Raw genomic sequence first — 10963 nt, 5'->3', positions numbered from 1 at the left:
TAATAAATACAATTTTATTATTTTTTTAACAACAATAATAAAATGTATTATTAATAATATTTTTAATAAAATGATATTTTAAAGCTAATTTATGAGATTATTTTGTATTTATTATTATTACTATTATTAGTATTATTATTTAAAACCTTCAATAAAAAATCTGTATACAAATATAAATTTCCTATTAATAAATAGTATTTTATTATATATTTTAGCAGCAACAATAAAATATTATTATTATTATTATTATTATTATTGGAAATAATAATTAATAATAATTATAATATTGAAATCAAACCTTTAACAAAAAAATCTTTATAAAAATATAAATTTATTACAAATATAAATCTTTATAAATATAAATCCATAATATTTTATTATACATTTTTAAACCGCAACAATAAAAAAACTAGCATTATTATTGCTGGAAATAATAATAAAGCACTATAATAACTTGTTTGATTATTGATTTTATTTTTATTATTATTATTAAAAAACATTCAAATAAAAAAAAATTGCTAAAACATTTTTTTTCCTTTATCATAGCTTAGCTGTAGTTTAGGGACAAAATTGTTCCCCAAAATCTGAAATCTCCCTTTGGGGAAATTCAGGGGTGTCTGTAATTTAAGAAATTATTTTTAAATTAGTATTATTTTAATAAAATGCAGGAAAAAAAGTCATCACTTGCTTTATATAAAAAGTCTATGGTCTGTCTTCATGTAAGTAAGCGTGTGTTTGTGCCATGAAATACACAGAGATGTGATGTTTTCCAGACGTTATATCTGATGTAATGATAACAGCTGTTGAACTCCATTCATACTCTACATTTGTGTATCATTTGTCAGGCAGCTCAAACCAAACATGGACCTTCAGAACGTCTTTCCCTGTTCCTCCTCACGTCATAAACACATCACCCCGCCATACACATCTCATTTCTCTCTTCTCTTTCCATCCGTCCCAGTTTTACTGATATTATTTAGCAAGACACTGTTGCTGTAACCTTAGGCTGAGTGAAACCTGGCGTGGATCTTCAGACGATTAAACCCAGACAGAAACGTTTAGTTTATAGGTGTCTTCATGTTCATCTTTCCTTTCATCTTCCAGAGTTTTATGCTGACTCACTTTTGCATTTATGTGTTGTCGTAGCATTAGAGGAGATGTTGAAACATGCCCCGTCTCTGCCCCCGTTTTCCATAAACAACGATGAAACGGGGCCATTTGACAAATAATGTAAGCATGGCATAATATCTGTTTATGGGATGTTGGGAAATTATGAAGGCTGAGAATTACAAGAACGTTAAAAGATTATTAAGACTGGTCCCACGGGGAACTCCACAGTTCTTGCAAAATATTTATTTAAAGCACGTTGATTAAATCGGTATTATCGTCTGTTGTATTTCTGCTAATGCAATAGAAGTGGTTTGTCGTTGCTCAAGGATGAGTTGTAATAAATGCAGTCTTAAAGGGGTCATATGATGCGATTTCAATCTTTCCTTTCTCTTTGGAGTGTTACAAGCTCTTGGTGCATAAAGAAGATCTGTAAAGTTGCAAAGACTAAAGTCTCAAATCCAAAGAGATATTCTTTATAAAAGTTAAGAGTCAACCACGCCTACCTAAAACGGCTCGTTCTAACACGCCCCCACATATCTACGTCACGACAGACCGATGAGCTTTGTAAAAATCGAGGCGTTTCAGAAAGGCGGGGCATAGAGGAGAAACAATAATGTACAGTAACAATAATGTACAGTAACAAACAATCATGTGTTTTTTTTACTTTAAACCGCATAAACACATTTCATCACACCAAATACACAAAATAATGTTCTTTTTAGCAACATCATATGACCCCTTTAAGGTTTTCAGAATGTCTTGTTGAGTACCTTACGACAAACCCAAAAACTTGAGGCAACAGATTTAACAAGCTTGTCACCATTCTTCAGACAAAAATGAAACTTCTGTCATTTATTTACCCCCATATTGTCCCAAAGCTACCATACAATGCTATATTCACACATCTCACTGCTGTACATTTCAGGTCAAAATTATTATTATTATTATTATTATTATTATTATTATTATTATTATTATTATTATTATTATTATTATTATTATTATTATTATTATTATTATTATTATTATTATTATTATTATTATTATTATTATTATTATTATTATTATTATTATTATTATTATTATTATTATTATTATTATTATTATTATTATTATTATTATTATTATTATTATTATTATTATTATTATTATTATTATTATTATTATTATTATTATTATTATTATTATTATTATTATTATTATAATTATTATTATTATTATTATTATTATTATTATTATTATTATTATTATTATTGTTGTTGTTGTTGTTAACTTTATAGCAAATTATTTATTTTAATAATAAAGCATTAAAATTATGTATTTGATTTTATTATTATTATTATTATTATTATTACTATTTATAGCAAATTATTTATAATAAAAGCATTAAAAAGCGTATTCACTTTTTATTCTTATTATTATTATTATATTTTGTTGTTGTTTAAATAGTTTCAACATTATTATAATTAATATGGTTAATATTATTTTGATAAAAGCAATATATATTATATATTATAATTATAAAAACAGATGTTTTCAATTTTAAAATATAATATGATTTTAATATACAAGATGCTCACCAGAAGTTCACCAAATAATAATAATAATAATAGTAATAATAATTTTAAATAGTATAATTGTTGTGGTTGCATTAATATAGATTTAATATTATTACAATTATTAAATATTTATTGCAATTATTTTAATAAAAACAAGATATATGAACAGATATAAAATATTAAATATTTCACTAAAAATGTATAAATAAAATGTGTTGTTGTTGGTGTTGTTTTTAAATAGTTTTAATATTATTGTAATTATTAATATATACATTTATTAATATTATTTTAATAGAAACATTATTACTATTATTATTATTATAATATTTAAAAAATGATATTTTCAAATCAAAAATATAATATGATTTTAATGTTCACCAGATGTTCGCAAATAAATAAAGAGAAGAAGAAGATTTGGATCAACACGAAGTTTAGACAAGGCGGATCTGAGTCAAGATCTCACGTAAGATCCGTCGTGTCTAGACTTGTGCCGGTATTCGGTAATGCGATATATCACGGATAATACCGCATACCGTGATAAAAGTATTAGCAATTAATCGCAACATGAGAATTTGATACCGGCATATCCCTAGTCGTGTCTAAACTGTGTCTGGAGATTTGACGTCATCATCAGCACCAGGAATGTCATTGATATATTTTTTCAGTGTTTGATGTGGTAAATGTGGTCAAGCATTATCCTAACTAACAGTGTCAGAACATTCATGACAGTGCCTTTCATTTCTTCAGTTTCTCAATATGTGAAAATCCAGATCTGATCTGCCTCTGAATCACAGCATGTGGGAATAAAAATTAATGATGAGTGGGATTACTCACACCACAACCTGAGCAGAATGGCCTGAGGTGACGAAGAATTATATGTAAATATTTTATTGAATATAACTCAGAGAAATAAATGTGGTAGTCAGTATGTCGTCTGCTAACGGCGATGGATACACATATACTCTCTGAATGAGTTTGTTTTGTGAGACTCTAATCTGTTTCGTGTTCTGTTTTTAGCTCAAGATCAGCGCACTCTAATAATAATGAATAAAATATGCATCTTTGTCCACTGCAGTGAACATGTTTATTAATAAACCTGAATACATTAAACATCCTGTGGACTTCTCTGATATAGTTATATTATAGAGTTATATTCTCTGAGTTAAATTGTATAAATTGGTAATAATAATAATACACTGCATTTAAAGTCGTAACAATATGTAAATGTATATAATTTTTATCAAAATCATGTTAACAAAATGTATTTATTAGTAATTATTACAAAGAATGGTAACATTATTAAAAACAACAGCAATAATAATGATACAAAATTACATACTGCTGATGTACTTTCAAAATTGTAATATGTTTGGTATACAAATAATACTAATTCTAGTATCACAGATATAGTATAAATAATATATTAGAAATTGTAATGATATGAAACGTTTATTATATGTTTATCAAACAAATTATATGAAACGGTTTTATATAATGTTTATAATATATTGTCATTATATATATAATAATAATATATTATAACATAATATATATGTATTGTTTTATGAAAATAATATAAAATTATAATATAATATAATGACTGGCAAAGTGTCAAAGAGCTGCTCAAACTTACCTATAGATTGCCTCTCGTTCTGGTGAATAATGGAGCTCGGCCGCCCCCGTGTGTTCATCTGATGTAACTGCAGCCAAAATCCTGCGAGACAGTGAACAATTAAAAGTCGTCGCCACATGTCTGAGCGCGAAGATGTCTTCTGACAGCCTGCAGCCATTAAGCAGCTGTGTGCAGCTGTCGAGCTCAGCTGGCCTCAAATCAACTGACAGAGACACTCATCTACATTTCCCCCACCGACACACATCAGGTTTAGTCACTTCTGCACCAACACTGTCTGACTGCATGACATATAACAGCAAGTTTACGACTATAATGCTCCTTATAATGAACAAGTGCTATAATTTGAACATAATATAATGAACAAGTGATATAACTTTGAACATGATATCAGAAATTGTAATGATATGAAACGTTTATTATATGTTTATCAAACAAATTATATGAAACGGTTTTATATAATGTTTATAATATATTGTCATTATATATATAATAATAATATATTATAACATAATATATATGTATTGTTTTATGAAAATAATATAAAATGTATACATATTATAAATGTTAAAATTATTTAAAAACAACAATAATAATAATCATACTATTAATATATCATTATTATATATGCTATAAATTATCGTTTTATAAAAAATAAACCCCCCCCAAAAAGCGAAAACGTTACATGATGCAAACGTTACATTGCTTATAAATGACAGATTACGTGCAGCTTTAATTGTCATATCACGCTCTCCGTGTATTAAATGAGAATTTCCCTGGTATCTAAAAAAGTGAAGGACTTCTGAAGAATGAAATACACACTGAGTGCCGAGGAAATATAATTTTATCACCTTGTAAGTGCGTTTAACTGTTTTCTTAAGCATTATTCAAAGGCTAAAAATCCTTGTTTTGAGGAAAAGTTGATTGAAAATGAAAAAGTCGCTTTAATTGAACATGTACACCTACTTTACCTGTTTTTGGCAGCAATGTTTCTTTGTTTGTGGCCAAATACTCGCTCCTGACGCGCGAGGCGCTGCTGCGCGCTCTTCACTGATGTTTACCGTCAAGCGGCTCACACTGTCGCAAAACCGTGAGCTCTGCTGAAAACCGTTCGAAATGAAGGGGACACAGAACAACAACGCGAATTAAAGTTGTCAGATACTTCACGGGTCGACTCTCAGCGGGCATCTTGATCCACATGGCAACGTTCAACGGAGAAGGTACATAAAGATATCACCTATATGTGCAAAATCTCACAAAAACACTGTTTAGAACAGATTTGAAAAGAAATTCCTGTGCAACACAGGTAAATAATCACAACCATGATTCAAATATTGACGCTATTAAGTAGATAGATTAAAGAATTGAAGTCCCTTTTAGTATATAATACTAATAATGTTTAACAATTGTATTTATTGTTGTATTTATTGCTCTACAGACATTGAAAGTTCATGTTACAATTTGATATAAGCCTATTTAATGTTTCTGATATATCTTACAATTTTGCATATATATATATATATATATATATATATATGCATTCTTCTTTGGTAATTGATCAAGCAGGCTTGTTGGAACATTACATCTCCAAAGAACCCTAACATGTCTTCTAAGTAAAGAGTAATTGCTGAATTTAAGTTTTAGAGGGGGTGTACTCATTTATGCTGTGCACTGTATATATATATATATATATATATACACACACAGGTGCATCTCAAAAAATTTGAATATCGTGAAAAAGTTCATTTTTTGTAACTTATTTCAAAAAGTGAAACTTTCATATATTTTAGATTCATTACATTAAAGTAAAACATTTCAAACGTTTTTTTGTTTTAATTTTGATGATTAGAGCTTTTTCAGGCTATTCTTTTTTTTTTTTTAGATGCACCTGTACTTAATAATAATACAAAGCATTCAAAGTTGTAATAATATATAATATACATACATACACATTTATTGCTTGGTGTAAAAAGTGAAATATCCGCACTTAAAGATTTGTTATTTTAATTTCACATTTACATATAATATATGTATTTCATTTATATACAGACAGATACAGATAGATAGATAGATAGATCATTTATATATGAAATGTATTTATTGAATACTCTTTGTTTTTTTTTTCCCTATATATATATATATATATCTCCTCACAGTAGTCAACCACCTGTTACTAGAAGTGAGTCCTGACATCCACATCTGTGGCTTCTGCAAACAGCAGTACAACAACGTTGACCACTTTTTTGCACACAAGCAAAACTGCAGCCAGATCCCATCGACTCATATATCAGCCCGAAGCGCTGGACCCAGTGGTGAATCTAATGTCCAAGTACTCATGTTATAATGGGTCATTATAAGCACTCAAGTTTATAATGATCCTTCATATAGCAGACTTTGCTGTTTACTAATGACAAAAAGTGTTTTTATTTTTTCAGAGTCCTTTCAGACATGTGTACCTAAAGTCAAAAAGCCCCTGACCAAAGCTCAGAAAACCCCCTCTAAAAAGCTGAAACCTGCACTAAGTCAAAAAAGACACACATGCACATTCTCAGGTTAGTGTCAGCAACACAACATTGCATTTCTTATATTCATATATTTACTTTTAAGGTATTGAAAGTGAAATATCTACACTGTTTGGAGCTTAAAAGATGTTTCGTTTAATTTTGTGCCTTTAGGTTGTACATTCAAAACTCAGTATGGCCAAAAAGACATGGAGAGACATATTTTAACACATACTGGTAAGTCATTTAATCTCTGTGTTGCACCTTACGCTTTATCATTATCAAATGATGCCAAGTGAACTTTAAAGTGCTGATCTCTGACTCCTTTGTTCAGGTGAGAGGCCTTTCGAATGTGAACTCTGCCATAAACGCTTTAGTCGTCGCGATAAGCTGAATCTCCACAGCCGTTTGCACACGGGAGAGAAACCACACAAGTGTAAGTACTGTCCATACGCGGCGGCCGACAGCAGTAGCCTGAAGAAGCATCTTCGCATCCACTATGATGAGAGACCCTTTAAGTGTCAGATATGCCCCTACGCCAGCCGCAACTCCAGCCAGCTGACCGTTCACCTCCGATCTCACACAGGTGAGCACAGCGTCATAGACACGGTGTGTTTCCAAGGATGTAGATAATGTTCTGAAATATGTCAGACGTTTGGGGTCAGTGAGATATTTTGAAAGGAAGTAACATTTTTATTAAGGAAGGATGCATTGAACTGATCAAAAGAGACAGTTAAGTCTTTATAAAAATATTAGATGCAAAGAAAAATTGCTTATGTGTTCTCTTATGCATGTTGCATTCCACCGAAAAACTTTGCATTCTCTTGCAAAAGTATAGCATTCACCTGAAAACTGAAACACCTGAAAAAGTATTGCGTTTCCACAAGCAACTCAAAAAACCCAAAGGTTTTGCGAGAGAGCACGGAAGCATTAAAATTTCACTGTAAAAAAATGGATCTTGGGTCTTGTAATTTTCATCAAAGAAATTAAGGTGATAATTAAAAATAATGTGTATATTTCATTAAAGAAATTGTGGTTCAGTGTTGTATAGAAAATATTGAGGACTTTTTACTAATAAAACCAAGAGATGTGTTTTCCTCATTTTTTTAAAGGAAACTTGAGCAGTTTTGAGGCTTGAATTGAGGAACTGATTAAACTAAAAAAATGAAGGAAAGAAGGCTACCTATTTATTTTAAGAGAATTAGCTCAATTTTGCCATTTTATTTTAGAGGTGATTGTTAGTTCCCAGCATGCTTTACATATGGCTGGATATGGAGAGTACATTTTAAAATGAAATGCTATTTTATGTGTTTTTGAGTGAAGGGAAACATCTATTAATGTTTAATGTTCAGTTATGTTTGACATTTGAAAGAGTTTCTGTTACGTTGAAGTTTCCATTGCACAGTGCGATCGTTGCCATTGTGCAGAAGAGTAGAGCTTATGGTTATGGCTACTACTCCTCTAAGGCATTAAGCCTTGTTCAATGAGCATATTTTCCTGCTTGAGCTGTTTGGCTGTATACAGTCTTTTAAATGTACAAAATAACTCAAAGTCAAATACAAACAGGCCTCACTCAAAATCACAGACTTTTGAGAATCAGCTTAAAATAAATGAGTACATTTCACTAATTATATTAAATACATTGTCATAGATTAATTAATTTAGGAGATTTTACATGATTTATTCAGGGAGATTCCATTAAAAAATCAAGCCTTAAAAACCACTCAGAAATATTAATAGAATGATTTCTGAAAGATCATGTGACGCTAAAGACAGGAGTAATGATGCTGAAAATTCCGCTTTGAATCGCATGAATGAATAGGCCTATATTACATTTTACAGTATATTCAAATATAAAACATTAGAAATAGCATAAGAGAAGTTATACCAACCCAAACTTTTCAAGTGTGTGTGTGTGTGTGTGTATGTGTATGTATGTGTTATATATATATATATATCATGCTATCATGCATCATTTTTATTTATTTCTTCCTTTGTATATAGAAAACTCTGATTAATAATAACAATTCTAATAACAAACAATAGATACCAACTAAAATCTTTTTTAAAAGCACAAAAATCAAGTGTTTTTCTACTTGTTATTTTTTGTTGTTGTTGTTACTGTTTTCAGCCACAAAGAATTTCCTGGCACCAATAATTTTTGAGAATTTACACTAATGCTTGTGAAACTGCCAAAAGATGAATACGATAAAACTGGTTTTCCTGTTTTTAGTTATCAAAGCCAAACAGCTCATCTTTCCCATGTTATGAAAATTAAGAACACATGCAACCAGTTAAACAAGTACGTGCGCTTTGCCCAGAAAATGACGAAATTAAAAAGTGTCAAAATATAATTGTACATCAGTGTATTTACTTGATAAGTATGTTGCTAACAAATCCTAAATTGTTGAACAGCATCATTAGAACAGTGTTGCTTTTTGTGATCAAGCAGAACAAGTTGTGGAAACTGTGATATATTGACTTCACATACCTGGATGTTTCCTCAGGTGACGCCCCGTTCCAGTGCAATCAATGCGATGCCAAATTCAAGATCAACTCCGACCTGAAGCGCCACAGTCGGGTTCACTCCGGCGAGAAGCCTTATAAGTGTGAACTCTGCGAGTACCGCTGTGCCATGAAGGCCAATTTAAAATCCCACGTGCAACTGAAACACAGCGCCTCCGACTCCTTCCGCTGCTCGAAATGTGACTTCCAGTGCTCCACCAAAGCCGCCCTGCGACACCATTCCCGCCAGCACCAGCCGGCCCAGCCACTGCAGTGCAGTGAGTGCAGTTACTCCTGCTCCAGCAAGGGGGCGCTCAAAATCCACGAGCGTGTGCACTCGGATGAACGGCCTTTTAAATGCGAACACTGTTCGTTTGCTAGTAAGCAGCGGAGTAATTTGTTAATTCACAGGAGGAAGTTTCACGCGGATAAACCGGATAGGCAAGGTAAGTCCAGACGAGGAAGTGGGACGGGGGAGGAGCCGCCCAAACCTCTTAGCTCGCGTTATCGAGCGAGACTGGAAGCGGCACGGGCGTTTCGCTGCGACTTATGCGAGGCTTCGTTTGTCAGGGAGGATTCTCTTCGCAGCCACAAGAGGCAGCATAACAGTGACGTGCAACAACAAAGTCAAACTGTAACCTCCGTCGCAGCCAACACGACGTCTTCGTACAGCACGACGCATCTTAAGATCATCATGGCGCCCTCTATAGGACCGGAGGCTACTTTTGTCCAAGCTTCTGCTGGAAAGGCTGAAGCCGTTCTGCTCGGTCCGGAGGATCACGGTGTGCTTTTGAACCCCGTAATACAGCATGTCAACATGCTAGCACCAGAGTCCGGCCTCGAGCACCAGACGGTTTTACTCGCTCAAATCGACTCCAGTGAAACCACCTCTCAAACCGGTACTCAAAACTTCATCGCCTCCTGTTCTGCATCCGCTTCTGACGGCACGCACACCTTCATAACGTCCTGTTCTGACCTGGAAAGCCTCCACAAGCTCATCCAGGAAGGCGGGACTGAGGTTACAGTGGTAACGGAGGTGAATCCGACAATTTCCACCACAAAAGAACCCATGAACATTGATGGTTCCTCGTCTCAGGATGTGTCTAAGCACGCAGAGAATGCTGAAGATAGTTTAGATATGGGTCTACCAGAAACCATTCTTGTTCAAAGTCTCCCTCTGTCGATTTCAACACAGGACCAAGAGGCTAACAAGTACCATCTGTCTCCAAACCATTTATTTTCAGACTCTAATACGGTGGACATCAGTGATTCGTTATGTGAATAACAAGTTTCACTGTGATACAGACTTTAAACGCCATATTGAATTTAACACGGATGGAAACGAGGCTGTGAGGAATGGACTTGCACTTTTACAATGGCACTCACTGAATAATGGTCCTACACTGTAAAAAAAAAATTCCGTAAAATTTACGGTAAAAAAACTGGCAGCTGTGGTTGCCGGAATTTTACCATAAAAAATACGGTAGCAACATTTTAGGTTTTACGTTTTAACTTAAATTTGCAGTTAAATACCTTCATTTCATTAACTGATATAATGTTAATATACCAACCTATTGAAGTACTGAAATCTGTTTTGTACCTTTGTAATAGACTGATAACCACCAAATGCAGGTGGTGATGAGAAAGTCAAGATGAAC

The 10963-nt window shown here is 32.5% G+C and overlaps 1 protein-coding gene and 1 long non-coding RNA gene across 5 annotated transcripts in view; one reads left to right on the top strand and one right to left on the bottom strand.

The window, feature by feature from the left end:
• The window catches only part of LOC107664253 (uncharacterized), a 78612-nt gene extending 73249 nt beyond the window's left edge, over positions 1–5363 (bottom strand). For 2 of the 3 annotated variants that reach the window (XR_001631441.1, XR_001631440.1), the window contains exons 1-2: positions 5271–5363; positions 4303–4383 (exon numbers count right to left, since the gene is read on the bottom strand). This is a non-coding gene — a long non-coding RNA (uncharacterized LOC107664253). The remainder of the gene's footprint in view (positions 1–4302; positions 4384–5270) is intronic. The other variant, XR_001631439.1, reaches the window with a different exon arrangement.
• Positions 5364–5386: 23 nt separating this feature from the next.
• On the top strand, positions 5387–10736 carry zfp64 (zinc finger protein 64 homolog (mouse)). Of its 2 annotated transcripts, none has more exons than XM_016454775.1 (6): positions 5387–5519; positions 6456–6611; positions 6735–6851; positions 6975–7037; positions 7135–7236; positions 9308–10736. In XM_016454775.1, exons 1-6 carry the CDS (start codon positions 5498–5500, stop codon positions 10588–10590), a joined length of 1743 nt encoding a protein of 580 aa, XP_016310261.1. In that variant the 5' UTR covers positions 5387–5497; the 3' UTR covers positions 10591–10736. The 2 variants fall into 2 exon arrangements, with proteins under 2 accessions (XP_016310261.1, XP_016310260.1); XM_016454774.1 differs by having other exon boundaries at positions 5388–5519; positions 7135–7386.
• The last annotated feature ends 227 nt before the right edge of the window (positions 10737–10963 follow it).

This window comes from Sinocyclocheilus anshuiensis, unplaced genomic scaffold, assembly GCF_001515605.1.
Source record: "Sinocyclocheilus anshuiensis isolate Anshui unplaced genomic scaffold, SAMN03320099.WGS_v1.1 scaffold67, whole genome shotgun sequence".
Classification (NCBI taxonomy): domain Eukaryota; kingdom Metazoa; phylum Chordata; class Actinopteri; order Cypriniformes; family Cyprinidae; genus Sinocyclocheilus; species Sinocyclocheilus anshuiensis.
This window is presented reverse-complemented; position numbering and strand designations above follow the sequence as displayed.

Excerpts from the sequence above, each read along its gene's own strand:
- zfp64 (XM_016454774.1), top strand. The coding sequence starts at position 5,498 with ATGGCAACGTTCAACGGAGAAG. Across the intron at positions 5,520-6,455 it reads GGCAACGTTCAACGGAGAAG|TAGTCAACCACCTGTTACTA; the intron begins GTACATAAAGAT and ends ATCTCCTCACAG. Across the intron at positions 7,387-9,307 it reads TCACCTCCGATCTCACACAG|GTGACGCCCCGTTCCAGTGC; the intron begins GTGAGCACAGCG and ends ATGTTTCCTCAG.